Source organism: Falco rusticolus, chromosome 2 (assembly GCF_015220075.1).
Source record: "Falco rusticolus isolate bFalRus1 chromosome 2, bFalRus1.pri, whole genome shotgun sequence".
Taxonomy (NCBI): Eukaryota; Metazoa; Chordata; class Aves; order Falconiformes; family Falconidae; genus Falco; species Falco rusticolus.
In genome coordinates, this window is record NC_051188.1 from 121,168,554 (window position 1) to 121,195,265 (window position 26,712).

Below are 26,712 nucleotides of genomic sequence, written 5' to 3' on the forward strand. Positions count from 1 at the left end.
AGCCCAGCGGCCAGTGTAGCCCACTGCTCGAGTTGCGTGCTGACTGCACAGGGCATCGGAGGCGCAATGGGGGCCTCGTGCAAACACCACGCTCTCTCTCCTGCAGGCTTTTTCAGGGCAGTTCGTCAGGAACCTGTCAAATTCGGAAAAATAGGCGGGGAGACTCACATTAACTACGTGCGCTGGTACGAGTGTGGAACATCGATACCTGGGAAGTGGTAGCTGCGATGTGAACCTGGCGCAAAGGCCCAGTATCTGCCACCGCCGGCAGCTGCCCAGCGCAGGCCCGACGCCGTGTACGGCACACCTGGCCCCTCGGGGAGTTTGCTGGTGTGCAAGGGCTCATACAAATCTAATGCCAATACCGCATTAATTGTGTAATAGCGTAGGCTGCTTACTGTAGTTATCCAGTTTTACAAATTTGTTTTTAGATTAAAAAAAATCCCAACCAGGCTAGGGACACGTCATAGAGTAACATGTAGGGAAGCTGGCTCCCTATTCTTGAGGTACGGTTTATAGGGTATCGTAAAAGATACAGTGTGTATATTATTTATCACAATGTTGTAATAAATGTTTAAGGCACAGTTACAGCAGTCGTCATGGAATGGAACGTGTGTCAGTTTTTAAATATTCACTGGTTTTCTTGTAACCCGAGTGCCATAAGCTACCTGTCCAGATGGATCCATAATGTCTCCCGGTCGTAAATTACAGAAAAGACCCTGCAATGTTTGATACCCTGCACCCAGTAAACTTGAAGCGCTTTCTCTTCACATGTACAAACAGTCCATACCCTGCCAAGACATGGCGGTAGGTTGCTGTACGCGCAGCTTTACCCACCAGGCCAGTGGGGCTTTCCCCATGTTGGTTTTCAAACATCGGCAGGGGCAGCTGAGCCAGCCAAGCCCCCCAGCCCGTCCCTGCAGCGGCTGGGTGCCGGGTTTGGGTTCCTCAAGCTGCGGCAGGCAGGCACGGACATGCCTGGGATTCACTGAAAAGCCCCAACAACTGGCCTGCACGGCAGCAGTGTCTCATGACAACACAGCTTTCAAAGACAGTCACTGGTTCAAAAGCCATGTGCACGTACAGCGCAGGGGGACTTGGAAAGAGAAAGGAAACAAAAATAAGCCTGTTATGATAGTCGGTCAGGTTTAATTTTATTTTTTAAAAAAAGGTGGGTTTAAAACATTTTTCACTGGAGACTAAGGGGAAGTAGTGGTAACTGAACTTAAAAAGTGCTTTACAGCTATTTTGATTAAAACCTCTCCCAAAGCTACTTGTTGTACTGCTTGAACATTTATGAACTAAATAAAGAGATGTAGGGTTTTTTTTAAAGGTGTTATTCATTACATTACTAATGTATTGAAAAAATATGAAACAGGAACACCCATATATATATATAGTAGAAACAGTCATTTATAGAAAATGCCTTATAAAGTACATTGCAGGTACACTGTACTCCTAATAAAATATTTTTTAATCAAATGCTTTTCTTTTCTTAAGTGTTTTACATGAAAACAAGTATTAGTTTTGTGGCAAATGCTGTTACTTCAGGACACAGTTTGATCTGACACAGGCACAAGCCAAACCGCGTGACAGCACCTGCTGTCTCAGGTCCAACCGCTGTGGCAGCAGCAGTGTGTAAGGGGCCGAAGGGGTAGGAATGTCTCACTCCATTTCCTCATTTGTCTTCATGAGAATACACCCAGCTTGATCCAGTTCATTTTCTTTTTATTTTTTTTTATTCCCTACTTAATGTATTCCTAGAATCCATAAGATGGAAAATACTAACTGGGAGAAGGTTTTGCCCTTGGCTGTTACATGGTCTACTGAATTCGTTACAGCTCTTGATCTGCTTTTTCTTGGCTAAAAATCGAGTCACTAGAATTGCACTCCCAAGTTTTTCTGGGTGGCAAAGAACCTGTGGAAAGCTGTTCCTTTCAAAGAGCTCTTTTGAAAAAATATGTTATTTAGCTTAAATTTCTGAGTAATAAAGCCACACACACACCACCCTTGTTAGAAATCATACAGCCCCTTATCACCTTCACCGTTAGGTATCCGTCCCTGTCCATGCACTAAGAGGTTACATGGCCATTACAGCAGCAGAAGGCGCAAAACCCACCCACTGCCACACAGCCCATGGAAGTGATCCTACCAGCCACGCTTCTCCCTCTGCGCACTGGGCAAGCTGCCTCCCCTCCGCAGCCCCGCTCTGCCCCTCAGCACCCACCCACCCACCCAGCGCATGTCTCGCTGCAGTTATCTTGTTCAGCATTACTTACGTTCTATAAACCAAGACCAGGCGTTTAATAGATTCAGGGGTTTTATTAGTTTCCCGTGTGAGCGTTACAATTTATAATACATCATATCTAGTTTTACCTCCAGAACGAATCTAATTTAGTACATCATGGTATTAGTAAAAACAAGCCTGATAAACGGGCTAAACTTCCAACTAGCATCTTCGTATCCTCCAAGCAAGGCAAGCTAGAACGTCGATCACTTTACAGACATTTAGGTAGTGTTTCCCAACAACCTGGCCCCAAATTACACTAGGAAGCAGATACAATGTAAAGCAGGAAAGATTTGTTTGGTCATCCATCCCCCTCCCCCCGGCAGATTTTAATTAACAGCTACAGTTGTGCCTCACGACAGTCCCAGAATCTCAAGTAAAAATCCTGGAGCCTGTGGGGATGGGAGCACCAGTGCCCGTCACCCACCTGCCCACCTGCTTACCGGTAGCCGGGCCCAGGCTGCGCGTAGCCCTGGGGGCCGAAGGGAGGCCGGCTGCGGGCATAGGGGTTGGGCCCGCTGGGCGGGGGGGTCATGGTGCTGCCAGGTGGGGGGGTGAAGCCGGGCCGCGGCTGGTAGGTGCCAGGAGCCGCCTGGGACGCAGGGGGCCCGCTGTAGGGCGCGGGCTGCGAAGCCTGCGTGGTGTAGGGCTGCGGGGGGTAGCTGCCCCCCGCGTACTGCGGCTGCCCGGGGAAGGCGGTGGCCGGGGCCCCCGCAGGCTGGCTGTAGGCCGGGAACTGCTGGGCTGGCTGCGAGGGGGTTTGCTGCTGGCTGTAGCCTGCTGGGAAGGGAAAGAGTGAGGTGGGTGAGAGACAGCAGAGAGCCGCGGGCGCCTGCAGAAAGACCTTTGCTTCGTTTACAGTGACAAACGCAACACAATGCCCTAAGCACGGAAAAAAGGCAAACCGAGAGCAAAGGGCCATCTGCCCAGCTTCTGGCACGCTACCCTGGCAGCACAGCAACACCGAGAACAGTATGAAACCCTTCTCCCGTGACTGACTGACACACATGAAAAAAAAAAAAAGACAATCAGTACTTTATCATCATGTCGCATGAAAACTCAAAGGCCTTCACTGGCAAGCGAGGCAGAATGCAGCCTTTTTCCCCAAATAAAAACTAAACTGTCCTGAAAGACTGTCAGGGTTTAATGCAAGTCATACCTTCCAGTACATCACAGGTGTTTTCAGTTTTTTAAATATGAAAAAGTTGTGCAGAACAGCATACTTCAGTGCAAAACTTGCATTTAAACATGTCCCAAATTTGACTTTTCTGTATAAACAAGCTCCCAAAAGGAATTTCTCTTCTTGAACACTTCAAAAATGACACAGACTCCTTTTATGAAGAAATAGCTACTTTATCCATCATGAAACACACCTGCAGCTACTTGCAATGAAACCTCTCCAGTGACTGGAATCCTGTCAGCATTAAACACCAGACACACAAATTATTACAAGTGCACAGCCCTGAACAGAAAGGGTAAGGAGTGAAGAATGCACTGGAGTAAACTCACCTTGAAACTGGGATCAAAATTTACTCATGAGACAAACCTCTGAAGAGCCACTTTTACTACCATGTGTGAACAGCCACACTGTTGCCTAGTAGGCTTACAAGAGCAGGAATGGATCCCGCTCTTGGGGCACAGGGGTTTGAAAGGAGACATTACTCATGGCAACAGCAAAACAAAAAAAATCCCACGAGTCAAGATCCTCAAAAGCTGCTGTTGCTAGGTCCTCAGGAAAAAAAGAATGTTTCTGATAGATCAGGTTAATTGTGAAACCAGTTATGAGAAACAGGTGCCCCAGATCAGTTCTGGTGGTGTTTCATTCTTACTTAAGATGATGTCGAGTAGAATGCAAAACTTGCACTGCAGCTTTCACAGGAACTTCTCCAGTAAAATAATGGATTAGACAATGGTAGGATATGACTAGAAAGCATATGGAAACTCCTCTTTTTTCCCCCACCCCCGCTCAGATTTAAGCCTAAGGAAAGGCAGATAAACCCTTCTGCTTCCAACAGGCTCCTTACTTCTTCTGAAATGAGACTTCAGAAAGTCTGTCACTCTTCTAATTACAAATGTGGGAGTGAGAAATCTGCAGAGAACAAGACACCATTTAGAGACCCACATCAGCCAGCTCTCGCGTGGTGCACTGGAACAAGGGCTGGAGCACGAACCTTCAGTTCCAAGTTTTCTAGGGTCCTTATCCAAAATAAACATGGAATTTCTTCAGAAGCTCTGGAAGCATTCTCATCTACATCAGAACTGATGCACTCTCACTGTACATGTTGCACACCAAAAAAAAAGGGCCGCACAGGCTCTGTTCTGAGACACTTGATGGTATGGGAGGCTTTTGTTTAATTTAAGGAAGACTGTTTAAAACAAGGAATGATAAAAGCTTTGTATCATTTTCTAAAAGCAACTTGCAATTTGTTACAGCATCTGCTGTTACAGGTTCACACCTGCACTTCGGCTGTATTACGGTTCCTCACATAGACTATGCATTATGAGATGCCGGCTGCTTCTAAAGCAAATAAACTGAAATTGTGAAGTCAAAGTTTATTTTGGGTCTACGCAAAAGCCAGCTTTTCATACTTGACCACATATAAACCACTAGTGCACTAAAATGTTCTTCTGCTAAAAGTCTACTGGCACCTTCACTTGAGGCATCAGCAAAATCAACAGCTAAAAAAACCCTGTCACTTGGTAGTTTCACTGAAATTTAAAGTATTGATAATAGCCAAGGATTTTCTAAATGACAGCTATAGTCAGTGTTCACACCACTGAATTTTGTACATGGAGATCATTCTCAATGCAAGAAATAGGGGCCATCTTTATACACCTCCAATATTTAAGGAAGCTAAATTGGGATGTTTTAGTCACTTAATTGCTAGAATCCCAAGACCGCAGAAGTTAATTCTGAAGACTGCACATACTTCAGGTGATTCACCTTGCCTGCTGGTCAGTAACAAAGCTTGCTTTTTGGTCACCATCAGGTAGGACTGAGATACTGGAACCCTAACTCGGTATTTAATTTACTGACAGCTACAGCGCTCTCTTACTGGTCATTTCCAAATTGCGCCGGTTCCCATCGGAACCGCAGGCACTCGGGCTGCTCAGCACCCTGACCAGCCCCACAGGTTCAGGAACCGACGCTCACAGGGCGCCGCAGGACAGGAGAGGTGCTACAGCTCAGCCGCTTACCTGGGTACTGCACACCGTACTGCTGCTGGGGCTGCGGCTGGGCCTGTGGCTGCTGAGCGGGGTAGCCCGGCTGCTGGTACTGTTGATACATCTGACCTACAGAATAAAAACTTGTTTAGTTGAAGCCCAGTACCCTCACTATATTAAAAACACGCAGCGAGCAACATCCTAACAGTTCAAAAATCACAGAAACAAACCCTCTCACAACATGTAAAAACTTTTAATTACTTTTTTAAATCTGAACATGGTGAAGTTTGACTACTATATGTTCCACCTGATTATCAGCTGAAATCAACCTACAGATTTTAGTTTCTGAACAAACCTGTTCTGAAGACTAAATTATGTTTATCTACCACCAACAGAATAAACAGTTGCAATCTGGTACGTGAGGCTTACTATTTCATGTTTTCAGAGGATGCCAGAAGCCACCCACCTTAATTAGTGCTATTCTGGTGGGTAACGGAGCAGGAATCTTTAAACATCTTGATAACTGCTCCCGAACTTACAGTGTAAATTAAAAGTACTTCAAAAGTTAAATGTGTCCTCAGATTGTCTGTTTATATTAAGTTTTTAAGACCCATTTCTGCATCAAAGTACTGTAAGCAGAGCTGTACATTATTCACTCTGACCACATTTTCCAGACGTCATCCATCTCTTATTATCTGACCTGCTGTAAGCCAAGTTTTCTTGAGAGACCCAGGAGTATACACCCTAAAGCAAAAATAAAACCATACATTCTTAAACTTGGGTATTCCAATTCAATGCTCATTTTTCCTAAATTTGATGATTCCAATTTCTTGGCAAGAAATATTTGTTTAGACTTAACCCGTGGGCCCTGTTCAGGCATTACGCTTCCACTGTTCCTCAATTTACCAACAGGCACAGTCAAAGAACAAAACCAATTATATTTCAAAACTAAAGCTTTGCTGCACTGGAGCAGACATGGAAACTTCAGTATTATAAAGTGTTAGCGTACTATTATTTGTTCTGCAAAGATCAGCAGACTCTATAAATACACTGTTGGGCTGTATCTTCTGAACTGCACCAAGAAAAGCAACTCGGCTCAGCTCCAAGTCCTCCCAGACCCCTGTGCATGCTGCTTTAAAAGAACTCCTTATTTCTTCTTTTCTCTGCATTACTTGCAGCTGAAAGCAACGGTATTTTCCATTCACACTAAGGTGTTCAAAGTATTTTATACTGCTGCAGTTATTCAAAATATTATTTGGTATGCAATTACTGTGGGATGAAGAGAGTGCTAAACACAAGGCTTGAAGAGAATTTAAGCCTGTTAGCTTGATAATTAGGTATTAGAAACCCAGAATGCATGCTTTCTGTTTCTTGAACTCACGTTGTTACAGGGAGGTGTGGGAGAACAGCCCAGCGGCTGCCTGTCTGCCTTGGGACAGCTACCTACAGGCAACACAGAACGGCACCGGCACCTGCTGGAGACCACAGGCAAAGGGATGGGAGAGAAACAGCGTGGAGTCCTTCCCAAGCCTGCTGAGGCGGCTTGCTGTCTTCCACCAGGGCTGAAGCATTAGGGAGGAGCAGAGGGGTGAGGTGTTCCAGCACCATTCAAGAAAGCATTCTTAATTTACAGCCATGAATGCACTCGGGGACCCTATGGATCCTTAAGCACGGTACGGTTTTCCCCTCACTGCATTTTTCACTCCGAAAACAAGATGAGCTACAGCACCAGTGTCTGGTTTTGTACTTAGCAGTGCTCAGTGCAGGCATGGATCTGCCAGCATTTACCATTGTTCCTGCACCCTGAAAGAGCCATTTTAGCTCAATCCAGAAAAAAAAGACCAAATAGGTATATTCTTTTCCATAGAAGATCATTAAGTGCTTGCAGGAAGGAACTTTTACATCAATTTCAGCAAAATCTAAAAACACGTCCACATCTGTAAGTGGTTCTCATGCATGTTCAGCGACTGGATTTAGTGGTACAAAAGCCCAGGCATGCCACAGGAGACAGCACTAAGCTGAAATGTCTCTGTTACATTGATTTAATTCAAACTAGTTAATGCTTAGAACTTTTATCAGGGGAGGCAAGCCATTAATTTGTATCGGCACATAGAGGTAAGGTGACTTGGTATTCACAAATAACAAAAAATAATAGCCAGCTATGACCACCATAACATTTATTGGCAAAGAACGCCATTAAAAAATAAACCCCAATATATCAGAACGATTGTCGCATGACTGGCATCATCATTTTACTTATATACTCAAAATACTGGGAAGGTGGGTGGGAGGCACTGCTTAAGGTGTTTTTTTAAGAAATGAACTAATATTTTAAACTAGTTTCTAAGAACAACATGCTCTGCACCAGCAGTTCCATTTGTGTGAGCTAATGCTGTTGAAAACCTAACCAGCAAAACGTATGTAAAGTTCTGGCTGGGCTCCGGCCCTGCACTGGTTCTCATCTCAGCTGCAGGAGAGCAGGATGGGACAACACAGGCCCCCACATTACCACTGGACCGAGATACTATCAAACAGTGAATTACGGAAAGTACTCCATCTTCCAAAATAAGTCTTTGAACACTTTGGATAAAAGCAACTTAGTTTATGAAAAAAAACTTAAGAGGCTGACAATCACACATATGTTACCCAGCTTTGGTAAGAGACTGCTATTTACTGTACGCATACGACGCACAGAATAAGCACCTCACTAGTATTTCTGATGAACAGAGTGCAATGACTTCTGATCTCTTCTGAAGAACTGAACCATCTTTATCCAGACTGAAGAAAATATAATCAATACTTCAATATTTCAGTGGCAATAATAAAAACTGCATAAACTACAAAACTTGAATAATTAGTGCTGTTGTATTTCTATGTGTGAAAGAAGATCTTGGGCAGAGTTACAGCACAGTTCAGTTAAGTGTTTAAAAAAACAAAAACACCACCAACCAAAAAGCCACACACCATACTTTCTTCAGCCCAAATTTAGAAAAATCATTACATGTACTCTGATACATGAACCTAGACAACTTCTTTCCCCAGTAAGATGAGTTTTGCTGAAACAACTACTTTTTTCCCTTCCCTGGTATTAGCATCCATTCAGAATTCCAACCTACCGCTGCTAGTTCTCTTAAGAGTTTAAGCGCTTTTTCGTTTCAGCTCTAGTTTAACATCAACACTTAAAACCTCATACCTTATGGTATTAAAGTAAAAATACTAAATTCATAAAATAAAGGTTCAGTAGCTGAGAGTCTGGTTTTTTAATATTAAGTTTGCTGGCTGCTGACAGGAGAACCTTGAAGCACTTTTTTCCAAAAGTAGCTTCCACACACAAACACCAAACACTTTTATCTATAAGCTACAAAGATGTCTCTTGCTGCCTCTTTGTATCACTTGACTAATTCTTAGGGAAGCAAGCAAGGAAAAAAGAAAAAAAAAAAGCCTGAAAGCAGCAAAACAAGTGTTTTGGAAGTTCTGCTGCAACCACCTGCACTGGTGCCTGCTTAGATATTATACCCAGCTACAAGCTGCTCCATCAAAAATGTTACTGAACCCCTTCAGGCAAGGCATTCCAAGTGACTGTGGATACTGTCATCACCCTCACTAATGCCTCTCGTGTCTCAGCACTGTGCCAGTACAGAAAGCAGCAGAGGGTTGTAACTTACTTCTATGCTAACACAGAAATAACTTTGTATTGTACTTCGTAGGGAGGTAGAAATACCAAAGCGAGTCATTCCACAGTTTCATCCAGAACTATGCAGGTCTGAAGGCTCAGTGCTCTTTGCAAATATCAGTAGAAAAATGATGCCCAAATGTAGCAAACCTCTGAACAGGTTTATTCTTACAAGTCAAGTAACATGTAAAAGGGCAAAGAACTCTGGTTTCAAATTCCTTTGTAAAGGCCTCAGGCTTTAAAGGAGAGCCCATTGAGGCTCTCATGGGTTACACAGGCAAACCACAATGCATGTGAGATAGTTAAAAGGTTTAACTTGACGAGCACAGAGCCATACATAATAAAGCAGCAATGCAATAATAACGGCTCTGTTTTGTTAGAAACTATGAGTAAACATTTTCAATTCACAGTAGACAAGCCAACAAACTGTTAGCTGAGTGAAAGCTTGACACGACACACAGGGTATGAGACGAACCAAGGTCTTCAGATAGATTTACAGTGCAGCATATATAAATCTGCCTTACAGTAAAGTGAACAGAGATGCAAGTAGGAAACAGTACCATGAAAATCCTCCTCATCCTCCTCCTATTACATCACTCACCCTTTTAAACAAAGCTACTGCTCCATCTGCCGTTTCTATCTTGAACAGCATGTGAGGAAAAAAGTTTTTCTGCCTAGTGGCAGAGATGAATTTGTAGTTGGGTATCAACTTTGGGTCTGCCAATTGGCAGTCACAGATACCGATCACCCAGATTCAAACACCATCACTCACACCCTGAACAGTAGAAAAACATGCTGCTTACCTTCCACCTGACCAGTCTGTGGCTGTGTTCCGGGGTACGGAGCCTGCTGGGCCTGAACACCAGAAGGGTGGGCTGCAGAAGAGGAGGAAGCGATACTGTCTGGTGTTCCTGATCGCTCTTCCGCAGGGGCACTGGGTGGTCCTGCAGAAGCAAAACCAAAAGACAGTATGTGAAATGAACAGAGTCTAGTACAAGACGATTCCTTTGTAAAGGTTTTAACCTTTTTTCCAGTTTTCCACAGATTTACATAAGAGGGTGTCACACCCAAGCTAAGACTAAACATATTTGCACATGTAGACTGTCCTTTGAAAATATTTGAGTGGGGGTGGGGGTGTGGTTCCACCTGTCTCTAGGTCACTAAAATTCACCATTCCAAGGAACCTGACCCATTTGTGGGACAAAACCCTCCATGGCAACATGTTTTTTCCACAGCTTCAAGTGTTAACCTTGCACGTGTACACTGAAGACTTGCTACATTTGGACAGAACATGCAGTTACGTACCTATTCTTTCTCATCTGGAGCAAAGGTGAAAGGCTTCAGGAAACTATTCAAATGCACTTGTGTTCTACTGTGGCCCACACAGGCCCAGGCAACAGTGTTTTACCAATAGTCATGTGGCATGTGAACAGAAAACCTCCAAGGAAGCTGTTAAAATCGCACTCCCGGACAGGATATGGCAGGCTTCAGTCTAAAAGCAACTGTCTGCTCTGATAATTCTGAAAATATTCCAGCTAGCACCCAAAGAAAGCACAGAAACAGATTTTCTCTATGTTAGAGAGAAGTTCTGACATATGCATGTGAACAGGTATAATCTACTACAATTAAATGCAAACTATTTTGTTAGAAACAAGGGAGCTTAAACCTGGATCTTCACAGCTCTTAGCTACATGAATGCAACGTATGAGACACTACTTTCAAATACATGATTAAAGTTAAGCACAAATAGCAGAATTGCTGCAAATTCACTTTCAATTTAGTTATATTTACACAATATAAATATGCATCCGTCAAGCCCTTAATTATGTTTTCATGTTACCCTTATTAGGGGGGAAATTTATGAAATTTGCCTACTTCTGGTTTTGCCTTTATATACGTAACTGTGGGAATGTAGCTTTAGAAATGGGATTTCTTATATCCTGCTTCAGTGGTCCTCTGTTAAGTTCTTTGTACATTCCAAGCACTGTCAAGTCAGTTCCTTCTGTCAGAAGAATTATGGAGACACATAAACACTGAAGCATCACTGATGCTACAATCAAAGCATTAACTGACACTGAGGCTTTGTGCCAAAAGAAAAACCCACTTCTTCAAGAATTAGCTCCGATTTTCTGCTAGTTGTACTTCATACTCAGCCATTTCATTGTTCAGAGGATAGCCCGTTGTAAGCTTTTAATTCCCATCAAACCTTTATCTGGTTTGTTAAATAACCATGCTGTGACAATACCCAAAATGTGCCATGGAGGAAAAGATCACTCAGTAGGCCTGATCCACGGGCTAGTACCCTGATCTGAAGACAGCCACTCTGTCCGCGGGTACAACTTTGGATCCTGCAGGGTTGCAATCATGCAGGGATCTATTCCTATCACCGTACACTTCTGCCAAGGCAGTCGTACTGTAGCACCAAGCTCCAGTTGCTATAAGTTTGTCTATCTGTATCATTACTTCACACATCACATGAAATGGACTTGCTCTACAGCTGAGAGTACACAGCAAATCCTACTAGCTAACAGTAGTTTTATTTTCAGCTTTCAATGCTACATTAAACCTTGCCAGACCCATGAAGATTCTGTGCAGAATCATGTCTCAATATTCTGCATCACATTCCCTATTACATTCTATATTGCTTTTCTAACTTCAGGTATCCTGTACTAAGTTGACTGCATTCAGTTTAGTATAATCAGCTTTTACACGTTTAGCATTCTACTACTAGATAGGGCTGACAGTCATGCAGCTCTTCAAGAATAAATACATGTTATTCCTTTCCGTTAACACTAAGTTGACACTATTTACTTCTGAAATGAAACAAGAAAAAAGATGGGGTTGTATAAAATATTCTGACTGACCCGAACAGTAGAAGCACAAGAACTGCAAGATCAAACCCTAAGGCAGAGCAGTGAATACTGTTTTTCTCTCTCTGGCAGACACTAATTAAGTTACTTTATAGCACAGCATTAAATAATTCAAATAAAGTATTTTAACCCATTTTCTACCCCAAGCTAAAACACAATGCTAAAACCAACAGGAACGTGTTAACATTTTGTATACAAAAGTCAGCAAACACAGCCACAATACCATAACGTAACAGGTTTTAGAATTCTGAAAAGAAATAGTGAATACAGAACACAGCTTAACACATTCAAAATACAAATGCTGTATTACAAATCAAGATTTGAGTCATCAATTCCAAACTGGTTTTGCTTTCCTCTTTGTAAGATACGCCCTTACCTGACACCTGATCGTCTGTCAAGCCAAATGCTGACATGACATTCTTGCTGATTTCATCCTGGTTCTTTAGCGGATCGAACGCAGACATGCTCGCTGCTATAACTTGAGTAGATGGCTTAACGTTAGAGTCAGCAGCAGCAGGCTTTTCTTCCCTACCATCTACAGCACCTACAAAACAAAATGCCCAGTTATTAATTCTTGGGCACTGAAACACCACCATACAGATATATCCATATATTTGTATCTATATATATTCAGAAACCCCTTACCTAGTCAAGTGCTACCTTTTCTTTTAAAAACAAGCAACTACAGATAGGGTTTAGCCTGGATAGTTTTGATTGCACTCTTAAGATCATCAACCTAACCTCCTTCCAAATGGTTTATAACAAGAAACTGCGGTATTTCACTGAAATTAGTTACATTGTAGGAACAGGGGCTGGGATAACAACAAAACTAATAAAACTTTGAAGAGTAAAATACAAAAGTATCCTAAAAGAAAGGCTGGAGTTCTTTGTTTGCCTCTCTACTCAGAACACTGTACCCCATGACTTTGTGTCATTATCTTCTGTGTCCAGCTCATCCAAGATCTGTAGTTCAGCACACAGAGGTATAGTTTTTTATAGTACAACAGCCCTAAGCTAGGAGACAAGTGCCTCAAAACTGAGAGAGTAAGACCCGTTTTGCCCTCCCCCAGTAATCCCTTCCCACCCCTACCTGCACTCCTGTGCTGCTTACCCTGAGACAGCTCTGATGCTGGTCTGAGCTCAAAATGTGTGGATTCAATTTCCTGACTTGGCAGAAAGAGTGGATATAATTTTTGCTGAATTTGCTTTTTACTGTTTTAGTGAATCAAACTTGCTTAGCAACATGACAAGACAAGCACCAGAGCTAGCCCAATGTAAGCAGTGGAACTGCTCAGGTGGGACCAAGACCTCTTCAGCAACAACAAACTATTAATTCAGGTCAAATCCCTCCCAAAATGTTGTCATGACTCACAAGTGTCAGTTACAGCATTTTCATACATTGCAACAAAAACTCAAGACTTTGAAGTTTCATTCCTAAATTGACTTAGTGCTTTACTCCAGATAATTTGAATAAAAATTCTGCCTCTGAAATACCTGAAGCATTAAAAATTAAGTTCTGAACCATCAAGCAACAATTAAGAATGATCACAACTGGCATTCAAGCCTCCGTTTTTCACTCTGTTAAACAACACACAACTCTGCAAATCAAACCAGACGATTCTTTGCCAGGCTGCCTACCATTTTCAGGCAGATTAGTGGAAAGCCCTGGTTCAGACGGCGGTTCTAAACAGTCCAGTAAACGATTGACTTTATTGCGAAGTTCTATCAGCTCTCGACGCAGGTATTTCACCTGATTAGATTCTAGGGGTCTTGGTTGCCCATTCACTGCAAAACAATAATTAGATAAATTTAACACTGTAGTAACATTCTGACATCCAGTTTAAAATTGAAAAGAAAAAATTAAAAATTCCCAACCTTTACTTGCTTCTAGCATCATCCTCCTCTGTAGAGTCTAAAAGTACCAACGTTTAGTCAACACAGACTGAATACATTCTAGACCTTACTGTTCCTCTGCTGTCATCTCAGTTCAGCATAACACACAGAACAGAACTGCAGAGTGAAGTCTGCGGTACATTTCTGCATTGTTTGTTCATTTCCATGAATATACCCTGAACAATACAAGTATCATACATGGTTACGGAAAGCTGTCCCTTTAGAACTAATGCAGCATACACAACACTGCTGCAATTCATGAATAAGGTCAGTGTCCAAATTAAAGGCTGCTTGCTATTCCTTGGAACTATGTGCTAATTTACCAATAGTAGCCTGGAAAACAAATAACTATTTTACACAAAGGTCAAAGGATAAATGTTAAAATCTATTCAACTTCAAGTGATTAATGTTAGTTTTTAGCAGTGTACTAGTAACACTGCAAGATAATCACCATCTTAAATTTCTCATGTACCTGCAAAGAAAACCTCACAAATGCTACAGAGTGGAAGACAACACGGAAAATAATATTAAGAAAAAAACACTGACCACATATATAGGTATGCCAAATAATTTAAGCAATCTTACAAACAGAAATAGTTTGTTTCCTTAAGTTCAGATGCCACAGGAAACATCAAGGGAGAAAACAGATACCATGTATTAATCCACTATTTTTAGCTTACTGATCTCATTCTTCTGAAATGACGAAGTTTTTAGCACCTCCCAGTGAAGTCTACTGCCTGAATTTTAATAAACATTGTTTTCAAAAAAAGACAATCTTCTATACTTACCAAACAATGTCAGCTTAAGTATCCTACTGCATTGAATTGCAAAGGAAAGATCTGAGCTATCAAAAATTGTTATAAGATCTCCATCTGAAAAGAACATGAAAAAGTTACATTAAAAGCAAAGCCTATTAACTACTGAATAAATACTTCACAATACTACTTCACAATAGAGCTGAAGAGAAATTACTTCATTACTCAAAAATAACTTTCCCTATTTGATTCTAGGAATCAAACTGAAACTAGGAAAAAAGTTTCTGATTTTAGTGCGAGAGTCATTATGCAGGAAAATTATGTGCAGAAGGTAGGGCAGAAGCATGACCGGCTCCTAAAGGGAGCCTTCTGGCATCAGCCCTTTGAAAGGTCCATATAGCTCATCATTCTTTTATGCTACATACAGGATAAAGCATTAGAGCTGAGAGTTCACAAAGTACAATGCCAGAAAGAATAATGGTTCCAGTTAAAGTTGCATGCCTTCCAAGTGGCTCCACAACCGTGCTGCCCATGAACACACAGGAAAGTCAAGATACATAGCACAAGGCAATCCCAGTTCAATTTTGAAAAAACAAAACACGCACACTAACAAGGGAAAATTTTAAGTGACTAGAACACTTTCTCAGGTTATACTCAGAACATTGAGGTGTGAAACCAATTTTCAACAAGGGAATGATAATAAAGTTCCTGTGTAAATGTGAATAGTAAAAATACCTATCAGCCTTAACACAAATAAGAATAAATATGTCAAGCATTCAGAAGAATTTTCTCTTCAATGAGGAATGTGACATGAAGTCTCAACTCTCAAGTCATTTATTTCTGTGTCAGATTTCAGAGGAACTCCCATCCTAATGCATCCTAATCAATTTGCACATTGCCATCAGTCACAGAAACGATACTAAACTGTATGGGATCCTTTATTCTTCAGATACATGGGCTATGCATAAAGCACTGAACACCTTTAATGATATTAATACCCAAGAGGTACCAAGTTCCCATTAAGTCTGATCTCTCACAGCTTTTAACCCAAGTCAACCCACATTAACATCTTTGCTTACTCAACAAGACCACAGTTAAAACAAGACTATTCTTCTTTGGCAGGGCAGATTTTCTGCATTTTTAACATATTCAACAGATTATTAATAGATTAAATGAACACAAATTAGGCAGCACAAAGGAAAGAGTTGGAAGGCATTATCAGGAAAACGTGTGTACTGACAAAGGGAAAGAGAAGGGGTAGTACGACCCCTTCCTTCCAGAGCAGCATGACTAGGAACTGAGTTGAATCTGACACTGTCTAATGAAGCTTCACCTTCAAAAGCAACAGCATTAGATAAATGACAGCTTGGAACAAAGCCAACTCCAGGCTACCAATGCTCCTCCCTACAACACTGTCACAAGGACACTCTCTGGACAGACACAGAAAAGTGTTTTTCATACTGATTACTGCCTAAAAATTCTGAGCTACTCCTTACGTGTGGGTGACAAAGTTCCAACGGTATAAAGTTGTGGTTAAAATTTTCAAATAAACAAATGGTTCAGTACAAATAGCCGTAAGACACATGATGGCACACTGAGAAAAGCTCAAAATTTCAAGAACTATGTATCCTAATTTTGTCATACCTGATAACAAGTAACACCTCTGCAAAGGAAGGTTTTCTTAGTATAGTACCATTAGTAACACCTAACAATGCTTATCAGTCTTCAAAGAAGTTGCTTTCTGTCCCAGTTTCAGCTAGGATAGAGTTAATTTTCTTCTTCATAGCTGGTGCAGTGCTGTGTTTTGGATTTAGTATGAGAATGTTGATAACACACTGATGTTTTCAGTTGTTGCTAAGTAATGTTTATAACAAGTCAAGGATTTTTCAGTTTCTCAGGCCCTGCCAGCAAGAAAGCTGCAAGGGCACAAGAAACAGAGAGAGGACACAGCCAGGACAGCCAAAAGGATAACCCATACCTTAGAATCTCATGCCGAGTATATAAACAGGGGGAGCTGGCTGGGGCCTGCCACTCACTGCTCAGGGACCGCCTGGGCATCAGTCAGCAGGCAGTGAGCTATTGCACAGTCCATCCCTTGGGGTTTTTTTCCTTCCCTTTAGATTTTATTCCTCTCCCCTTCTCTGCCCTTTTCATTACAATTGTTGTTATTATTATGTTTATTTTATTTCAATTACTATATTATTCTTAATCTCAGTCCTCGAGTTTTACCTTTTTCCTGATTCTCCTTCCCCGTCCCACTAGGGGTGGCAGTGGGAACGAGCCAGCACTTGCACAGTACTTAGCTGCCAGCTGGGGTTAAACCACAACACTTTCTAACAAAATAAGAAATCTTAGAAATACTAATAAACTGATGACATAATAAATAATTCTTAAGTTTTCCTGAAAGAAATATTGTTGTCTCCAAAGATTTTTTTACATCCTACATGCTGTTTGCACTTTCACCATCTCAAAAAAAATTGGTTGACAGCAGTATCAGTCATGGGTTCACTGAGTAGAAACTGGAAGGTCTCCAAGAGCAGAGGTTCCAAAACCCCACTAGGCAACCTACTCCAGTGACCCACTGCCCTCCCAGCCACAACTGATGCGCAGCCTCCCAAACTGCACTTTATGACTGCTGCCGCCTGCCGCTACCCAGAAGAGTTCACATTCAATGGTCTTTGCAACTCCCACTCCGCTGAGGCTGCTATGGGCTCTGCCCTCAGCTTCCTCTGCACAGCACCGAACAAGCCCAGCTCCCTCCGATGCGCCCTGCGGATCTTCTGCCCTCAGCCCCACACCGTCCTCACTGCATCCTGCTGGACCCTCCCCAAGGCTTTTTAGCTTCAGGCACAGGGGGCAAAGCTGAGCACAGACTCCCTGGTGGTGCCTCCTCACCAGTGCCAGGAAGGGGAGGGTAATAGGGTCCCTGTTTGCCGTTATGACCCATAACAAGACTTAGACAATCAGATCCCAAACAAGTAACTTCCATAGTGTTAAACAGCCCTTTCTCGTTGGCAGTAAAGCAAGGGCCAGGCGCAGCAGGAGCTCCCTTCAGCTCAAACACTTCCTCCAGCTTCACAGTAACCCTTCCTAAATGCTGATACCAAAATCCACTGGTGTCTTACAACAAAGCCCTTTACTCTGTATTCTCCTGGTAACACAATAAATGATAATTACTTCTCTTGCCAATGCACAGCACTGGCAGACCATCTTGTGATGCTTTTCTGTCGTACCAGTCAATACTCAGATTCACTGCCTGAACAAAGGTGCATGTTCTAAACAGTTTATCCTGCACAGCCAAAAGAAAATGTCAATACAGATTAATGTCAGTCAAAACAATCCAGACCACTCCATCTTATTTTCCCTCACCTACTTGAACATCTCTGAAGGCATTAAAAATAATGATTAATGTTTCTATTTTAAATTGCTAGCAGAAAAAAAGGCTGAAAAGCACCAAGTACAGAATTTTGTCAGATGCATAAAGTCAGTTCTATGATTCCTATTGACAGTCACCAAGCAGAGCACATGCTTGGATTCATAAGAAATATGTACATGTCGAGGCACACAAAAGTCTGACAATTTAAGTATATTGGATTTATCAAACAAAACTTTTCATTTTAAGGAATGTCAATGAAGCCTAATTCCTGTTAATATGACATAGATATGAATATACAATGTTAATTATTTTCTACTGAAAAGTAAAACAGACTCTCTATTATTTTCTCTATTAATGTTGTTACTTCAAGAACTTACCTTTCTCATTTTTACAAGAGACATAGCTTTTACTCTCTACAATTTCCCATGTACCCTAAATATTCCCTGCTAGGCCAATTATAATTTTTTTTCTTTAGTAAAAGCTAGTGACTACTTTAACCTACCAAGGGATTCAGACTTCCACTTTCACATCAATTTTGCACCATCATGAAGCATTCCCATTCTTATGACATTAGAAATTAGAATAAATTAGAAATGTTTAAGACATTAAACATCTGCCTCATTATCCTTGGCCCTGCTAGCCATGCTTCCTCATCTACTAGCTTTATTTACCCTTTTTTTCCCCCCCCTCTTCCATTTTTGGAAAAAAAAAAAAAATCCAGAAAACAACCACCAAAAATGTAGTTTTCCTTCACTTTGGTAAATCTACCAAAGGTAGTGAACATTACTGATGAGCACACCGCCTTGATTACACGTAGTATGAGTTAATAACTCATTATTGGATCTGACACAGAGACATCAACTTCTACTGCAAGGTAATGAAGGGGAAGAATAAAAAGCCAATCTCTATTAGCACTCTAGTTTTAAATTCCAGCCTAACTTAAAAATAAATTAAAAAACAGTAAAAGTTTCTACTATTGGTTCCATAGGAGCTTTAGCATATGTAACTCAAATAACATGGTGTGCTTAAGACGCAGTTCTAATCCAATTCATACAAATTCACTGCTGGCAGGCCTCACTAGTTTGTTTGGGGGTTTGGGTTTTTTTGAGCATTGTGTTTTATGACATATTCGAGAACCTTAAGCAGGACGTGAAAATTATTTCACACCTAGTAGCGGCATTTCCTTAGTTCAAAGTTTGAAAGATGCCAAGCTTGAATATAAAACCTAACTTCACAAGGCCGTAATTAAACTGAAACTTCTTTTCCCTGGTAATTAAAAAAAGCATCACATAACCTAAATATAGCTTAGGAATATGCTTCTGACTATCTTAGTCCACAAACCCAGAGACAGAAGGATCGTGATTTAAAGTTTCCTAGCCTCTGTGATTAAGCATATCAGTTTGAAGAAAAAAAAAAGTATTAGATTCAAGGATCATGACAGTTTGATGAACATACAAAGCCATGATATTTTCTACAAGTTTTAAGTAAGAAATCCCATATTCAGGCCTGAAGATCACTAGCTTGACATGTTACAACAACAAGAAACAAAGCCAGGAGGGGTAGATGAAGCATTCTTCTGAACACTCAAGGAGTGTGCATATGAGTTGTGAGAAGACGCAGATGAAGGTTGTAGAAGTAGTGGAAATCCTTAGACCAACTTGAAGTATCTCCTCATAACCGATGAAGACAAGTGATCCTCCAGGTCAGGAGTGATAAGTAACAAAAGGGAAATGGAATATATACATTCTAGCTAACGCTTCTAATGACTGAAATAATTTAAAGAAGAATCTTAGTTTAGTTGAAACAAAGTCAAGAATACCACAGTCCTCATACAAAGCTTGAAGCCTAGTTCTGTTAACTTCTTCCTTAATCACTTGTGACTTCTGGTATTAACAGCATTTAAACATCCTTAGTAGTGATGATCAGCTAGGATAACATACACTGAAATTTCACATCACAGTGGAATATGAGTACATTCTGAGACAAAGAAAACTAAAATTAAAAGTAGGAGGTCTCTAGCCTGTGAAAGACAACCAAAGAATGAAATTAGTCTCCATCACGCACCAAAAAACTTCCATCACTTCTTCAAAAAAACACAGATAGAAGCATACACAGAGAACTATACTAAAGAAAAGCTAAGAATGCAAAAAAGGGACTATAAGCTTTAACTGAATGAAAAAGCATCCATTGGTTCCCTTCCACCTTTCTCATTCCAGAAAGAAAAAAGAAACTGAATATGTGATAAGAAGGGGAAAAAAAAACCTACCACAAATCCACTGAGCTCTCTCCCACCAGAGGATCAAGACCCAAAATAATAGCCCTTCATTGTATATCAATTTTGATGAGCAGAGTCTCTCAAAAGCTTAATGAACTTGAAAAAAACTGTCTCAGGGTCATTCAATGTGAAATTTTATTGCCTAGATGTATGAACAAAAGTCATTTGACATTTCAGGTACCACAGACATTGCTAAAGTTTCCTGATGTTATTAAGATGAACCTGAACGTTTCAGTAATGTAGCTCTTTTACTGTACACCAGGATAATTATCAGTGTCTTTGATCTGACTAAGAGACTTTGGATTTTATCACTTCATTCTGAGTTTCATTTTATGAATACCACCTCTCTGTCCCAAATTAAGTAGCTTATCCATGCCCCACACTGACATTCAAAGAGGAAAAACCCTCCAAACCACAACTCTTTCTACACATCTCAAACAAGGCCCTTTTCATTCTGTGGAAGACCATCTTTCTTAGGGTTCAATTTTTTTAGCACTAATGATTGAGATTTCTTTGAAACAACCAAGGTCCAACAGATTCAAACCATCAAACCAAGGGTAATATTACTTTTAATAAATATTTCAGACCAAATTAAAAGTCTCTTCTAATCTTTACTGATGAAGGAAAACATAATCAAGAATTACTAGTACATAAATCAAGTTTTCAAAGTCTTGTAAGAGCTTGTGTTAAATCACATAATCATATATGTTTATTCACACCTCATCTTCAAACCCACTTGATCACTGAAAACACATCAAAAAATGGTTAAATGAGTGGACAGAAGGCAATAGCTGCATAGCATAGCATTAGCTTCCTGCAACAGCAAAGAATGAACTTTCAGATAGCTGGTATTTCAGAAAAACTGGAGGTAATACTACGTTAAGACAGCATAACCACAAGAGACAGAGATTCTATTGTCTCATTCAAAGGATTTCACAAGAAATCAGTCACATTTGCCAAGGAATCCTGACAATTTTGAAAAGGTGAATTTCAGTTTCTGTCCATAGATAAAACACATCAGCACAACAGCAGTAATTAAACCTCACCTTCATCTTTGTATTTTATTGTGACTTCATCATTGCTCAGAAGTTTTCCTCTAAACACTCTCTGCATCATTAGCACCAATTCATCATAGGTGATATCTTCATTATGAATAGGAATTCTCCTAATATCTTCCCCAAGCTGAGCTTTAATGATCAGCTTCCCACTTAAGTCCAGCTGCCCATTCATGGTGGATTCCTTATTGCCTGCAGACCTGATAACAACAAAACATTAAAAACATTTTAGCAAACTAAACAGTTATTTGAATGTATCTGATGACAGTTGTGAAGCTTCCCATCTCTGGAAAACATTACTGTTAGGAAGCTCTCCAGAGAACCTCTCTTGGATGCATTTTATCATGTACTAATTTCTCAAACAATAAAGTGCATCATACATAAACTGAGCTCATGAGCAAAGAACTCTCTAAGATCCGACACTTCAAATTAGCAGTTATGGTTCCCAGTGCTCAGAATTCAAAAGTAAAGATTATTTTTAAAAGTCAGACAGCTTTTAAATATGTGTGACATTTAGAAATTTCAGCCTTGGGATACCAGCTGTAAACTGCCATGGGAAAAAGGCTATAAAGGAACTATTATTCCCTAGGATCTGCTTTTGAGATACACGTATACATGTCTCTCAGGAAAAGTGAAATTGCAGCAAAAGCAGTCATTATATGTAACATTATATGGGTTACATTATCACCTTATCAGATTATTTTTACATCACCCGTAATTATGACAACCAGCAAAGGGGGTTTTATTTTATCAATCAAGAAAAGACTGCCAGAACAAAATATCTTATTTCAAAGACTATAGGTAGTAAGGTGGCTTTACTATGGGGATCAAGTTGAATCATGCTTATTTCATGAACAAATAAATGAAAAGCTAAACATTTTTTTTATTATATGCATGATCAGAACACACTGAGAGTTCCCCTCCAGAAAGGAATATACACATTTTTTCCTTTTTCTAAATTTTGACTGAGATGTTATAACCAAGATTTTACATTTTTAAAAGCTGTTCAATAGGCCATACATTAGCTACTCATTAGGCTTAGAGCCACAAATTTGTTATGCAGTGCATGTGGTCAGAACAGTTGGTTACTCTCAGAGCTTTAAGATAGGTGGACAACCACTCTAACATAAAAGGAAGTGCAACAAAGCCATCTTGTGTCCAAGCAACACACAACATATACTTCAGTTACATCTTTAACACGTTACGTAAGACAATTTAAAAATTATCACTTTCTATGAGGCATCTCTCTTGTTAAAAAACACAAAAGCCTTATGTTTAAAAGAAAAACAGAAACTACAGAGAAGTTACTAAGCAGAGGAATGAAAAAACACACACACACACATGGTAGCCAATCAAAGGTCCCCGTCTTTCTTCACTGTTTGGACAGGGCCAAAATAGATCTGGAACGAGGCACAATTAAATAAGCAGTTATCTTAACATCTGAAGTACAAATACTGGAGATCTTAAAAGCAGGCAGCCCTACACATCAAAACTGACATTTCCAAAGCCACATGTACGCAAGCATTCTCTTGTGCAAAAAGAATTATTGGTAGAGATATGCAGGTATTTCTCCCTTACCTTTAAGGATGTTATAACGGTGCGTTATGAGAAAACCGAATTTTGCTCTCCTACCAGAGAAACAAGACACTCAGCTAAAGCCTTTAATACGTCATACCTTGACGCACCTACATATATTTAACTGCTGTTTCAATGACAGTTTTGCATTGAAAAGATGTAGCATGATGCTATCTCTAGAGTGAATTCAATTTCTCAGGTTTTGTGTAATTGATATAAAGCAAACACTTCATGCAAATCCCTTTGTTTAGCCCAATGACATCCAAAAAAAGAGGCAAGAAACTACTGAACAGAACTCATTCTTCTAATCATGCATAACAGGAGTTAGATGGATATAGTCTGATTGCAGACTATACATATATAACGCAATTAACACAGCCAGGTTGCTGCTGAGACCCTATGATGAAACAGTGAAGTTTATAATATCATTAACGCTCTCTAATGCATTATTCGTGTTTTGCAACATAGGAGTCTTAACTTCAAGCACATTGGCTCACATCTAATTAACACTTTAAGTTGGCTGTACAAGCACAGGGTTTTGCAGAAGTTGTTTGGATTTTTTTTTTTATTTAAAGCACTTCAGCATCCATCTACAGGGTTTTCTTTCACCTTCTTTCCAAATAGAAATTTATCATTACCTTGCCTGTCTTACGCTGGATTACTGGACAGAATTCCCACCTCACTTCAGGATTGAGTCAGCATAAGCAGTCATGCACTATCAGTGCCAGAAAACGGAGCTGCATCAGAAAAAAAAAATTAAAATATTTATTTACAGTCACCCTTCCTTAGAATTATATACCTCACATCCATCTTTCACTTTAGAACATCTTAGTGAATATACCCAACCAAAAAAAGTCACTGTTTTATCCATATTGTAACATTTTGGATACATTTTTTGTATGTAATATGAAGATTTAAATTTTTTAGTATTGTAGAGTTTGAAGTTCAACCAAAACAAATCATGAACCAGAGTTTTACTTTCATAACAGTAGTAGTTTATTTTTGATAAATTTTGTAACTGCATGTAAGAATTATTAACAGTAATGTGTTCCTTTCCAGGACACTGATCTTCCCCAGCAGTCCCAAAATATTTATTTGTATGGTCTCCATCTTGAAACCCCAGGTTAAAGAACCTAAACTTTGATTAATTTAGCAATACAAAAACCTAGAAGCCAATTTTGTATCTTAAGACTGAAGCTTCTGTGGCATTAATCAGTGTGTCTTCAAGGACAGACTGCATAGCATTAAGACAGACTACCAAAAGGAAAGGAGTAGTAATGCCACTTTCCCACAGGCCAAGCCACCGAACTGGGCAAGAAGGAAATGCAGTCAGAAATATACAACCACTTAAAAACATGACCTGCCCTCATTTCAGTTTAAGATTGTGGGGTTTCTGCTGAAAGCGTATGTGGTGAGCTGCATGAAGTTTATGCAGTCGACCCTGATTGCACAAGTGCTTAATGCCCAGAGCTACAAGACAATGATTTAGTATACAGACCAGTCCAGTGGAGAACAAAACTGTGCTCCTCCCTCCCACCTGACACACGTACCCTACCCAGCACTCTTCTCCTCGTCTGTCTCACACACTGATTTGTAACATGATTTGCTGCTAACCAGAGAGAAAAAGTAGATTCCTCTCATCCACATGAAATTGGGCTCTCCTCTTCTAATTCAACTGGAAGTAAACTGGAACAGACAGGCACAAGACATGCAGGATGGAAGCAGAGAGCAAGCAAACCCCAGAGAACAGACAAAGCCTCCCTGGTTATCACAGGCTGGCAGCTGCTCCCCTCATCCTGGGCATGAAACGTTCGCCTTCTAAAAGGTCTGTACTCGCTCCCGACAAGGAAAGACTGTTGCGACATACTAAGCAGGTGAACAGAACAGACTGAAGTGACACAGCTGAATGGACAACTCCCAAGTGGGTTTTTCACAGATGACACAGAAGCTCACTAAGAAGCTTTTTAACAGTGTCTACTTTCTTGAGGGGGAAAAAAGCGAACCAAACAAAAAAACAGTAATGTCATCCTGTTTAAAGAAGACTACTTTTTGTAAGAATCCCACTGACATCCTTCTAACCTTCCCGGTGTACCGCATGCGTTTTGGAGGCACAGATTTTTCCCTCCCCTCTTGGCTCACTGCCTATGTACATCATGCACCGATCTGAACGGTGCATGTGGACAGTGACCGTTCAATCTAAGTCAACAACTTCAGGATCCCACCTAAAGCCACGATGTTATAACCACGCTGGATTTTACTACCCTTTTTGCATTGCAACAGAGAAAAACTGCCTTGCCTAAGCAAGGGAAGAACAGGCATTCCTGTTTCTCTTTTTCCCGTCAGAACAGCGGCAAGGTGCAGGGTGAAGCACAGCGACAGGGCCCAGCAGCACAGCTGCCCAACCCCGCCCGACGGGGCCATGAGGGGTCTTCCAGGGTACCTGGGCGGTGGGGCGGGGAGCCGAAAGAGAAGAGGTCCTTTCGTTTTCCTCTGGGTGGGCCGACAGGGAGCAGAAATCGGGAAGCGAGGAGCCTGCAGCCCCTCTGGCTCCCCCTGCGCAGGGAGGAAGGGAAGGCCTCCCCCGGCCCTCACCCCCAGCCCTCCACCCCCCGCTCCCCCGGCCCTCCACCCCGGGCTCCCCCGGCCCTAGAAGGCGAGAGGCGGTCCCAGCCTCCCTCAGGCGCGGCCGGAGGACCCAAGGGGTCTCCCGGCCTCTCCACCAGGGGCCGCGCCGACCCTGGAACCGGGGGAGGGGGCTTGCTCCGGGCCGCAGACCGCCCGCCTCCCTCACGGGGAAGGCAGCCGAGCCCAGCCGCCCCGCTCCGAGCCGAGCCCAGCCCAGCCCAGCCGCCCCGCTCCGCTCTTACTGTGGCGCCGGTCCCGCCGGAGGAGGCCACCCGTCCCTCGCGCGCCCGGCTGCGGCCGCCCGTACGTGGCAGGCAAGGAAGGGGCTGGCGCGAGGGCCGCGGCTGCCGGGCCTGCGCGAGCCGCACGCATGCGCGCTCCCGCCGCCCCGCCACCCCGGCGCCGCGGCGCGCATGCTCCGCGCGGGCCCGCGCCGCGCCACGCCACAGGCCGGGGCGGGCCGCGAGGCGAGGGGCGGGCCGCGAGGCGAGGGGCGGGCCGCGAGGCGAGGGGCGGGCCGCGAGGCGAGGGGCGGGCCGCGAGGCGAGGGGCGGGCCGCGAGGCGAGGGGCGGGCCGCGAGGCGAGGGGCGGGCCGCGAGGCGAGGGGCGGGCCGCGAGGCGAGGGGCGGGCCGCGAGGCGAGGGGCGGGCCGCGAGGCGAGGGGCGGGCCGCGAGGCGAGGGGCGGGCCGCGAGGCGAGGGGCGGGCCGCGAGGCGAGGGGCGGGCCGCGAGGCGAGGGGCGGGCCGCGAGGCGAGGGGCGGGCCGCTGCAGCCGCGGGTTCGCTCAGAAGAGTGGGTGTTCAGCCGCTCGGGCCGGCGCTGCTGCGGCGGGAAATGTGCTGTAGACCTGGCCAGGCGCTGTCGCCCTCCAGCGGCCGCTGCCCGGGGAGGGCCGTCCTTCCCGCCTCCCGCATACCGGTGCTGCCCGGCAGGCAGTAAGCGTTGGTTCCCCGGTTCCCTCGTTAAAGGCGCGGGAAGGGGCTCCCACGGGTTCCTCGGTGGGTCCGAGCTGCTGCTGCCTTCCCGCGTTACCGGTGCGGCCCCTCGCCCCGCGGCGGCCGGGGCAGGGCTGGGCCAGGCGCTGCCCGCGGGCGGCCCTCCCGGGAAGGCCCCGGTGCCGGGAGACCCGGGCGCCCGGCAGGGATGCCCGGTGGGGTAGGGA

General features: G+C 42.7%; 2 protein-coding genes across 6 annotated transcripts in view; one reads left to right on the plus strand and one right to left on the minus strand.

The window, feature by feature from the left end:
• LOC119143563 (ABI family member 3 binding protein) overlaps positions 1–1,715 on the plus strand; it is a 144,031-nt gene extending 142,316 nt beyond the window's left edge. The window contains exon 56 of the mRNA XM_037377939.1: positions 107–1,715. Coding sequence (XP_037233836.1) covers positions 107–222 — 116 coding nt within the window. The 3' untranslated portion in view covers positions 223–1,715. The remainder of the gene's footprint in view (positions 1–106) is intronic.
• A 587-nt stretch (positions 1,716–2,302) lies between these two features.
• Positions 2,303–25,926, minus strand: TFG (trafficking from ER to golgi regulator). Of its 5 annotated transcripts, none has more exons than XM_037378331.1 (10): positions 25,792–25,926; positions 23,563–23,661; positions 22,691–22,749; positions 21,341–21,549; positions 14,677–14,760; positions 13,634–13,780; positions 12,372–12,539; positions 9,929–10,069; positions 5,486–5,581; positions 2,303–3,064 (listed from the first exon to the last, which is right to left on the minus strand). In XM_037378331.1, coding segments are annotated over exons 3-10 (1,185 nt in total). In that variant the 5' UTR covers positions 22,693–22,749; positions 23,563–23,661; positions 25,792–25,926; the 3' UTR covers positions 2,303–2,726. The 5 variants fall into 5 exon arrangements, with proteins under 5 accessions (XP_037234228.1, XP_037234226.1, XP_037234227.1 ...); XM_037378329.1 differs by having other exon boundaries at positions 2,303–3,067; XM_037378330.1 differs by lacking the exon at positions 25,792–25,926 and adding an exon at positions 24,539–24,610 and having other exon boundaries at positions 2,303–3,067.
• Positions 25,927–26,712: the final 786 nt, after the last annotated feature.

What these genes read in the sequence shown, in the direction of transcription:
- TFG (XM_037378329.1), bottom strand. An exon ending in CACTAATCTGCCTGAAAATG is followed by an intron (nt 12,540 to 13,633) that starts GTAGGCAGCCTG and finishes TTTGTTTTGTAG; the next exon opens with GTGCTGTAGATGGTAGGGAA. An exon ending in GTACGGTGTGCAGTACCCAG is followed by an intron (nt 3,068 to 5,485) that starts GTAAGCGGCTGA and finishes TTCCCTTCCCAG; the next exon opens with CAGGCTACAGCCAGCAGCAA.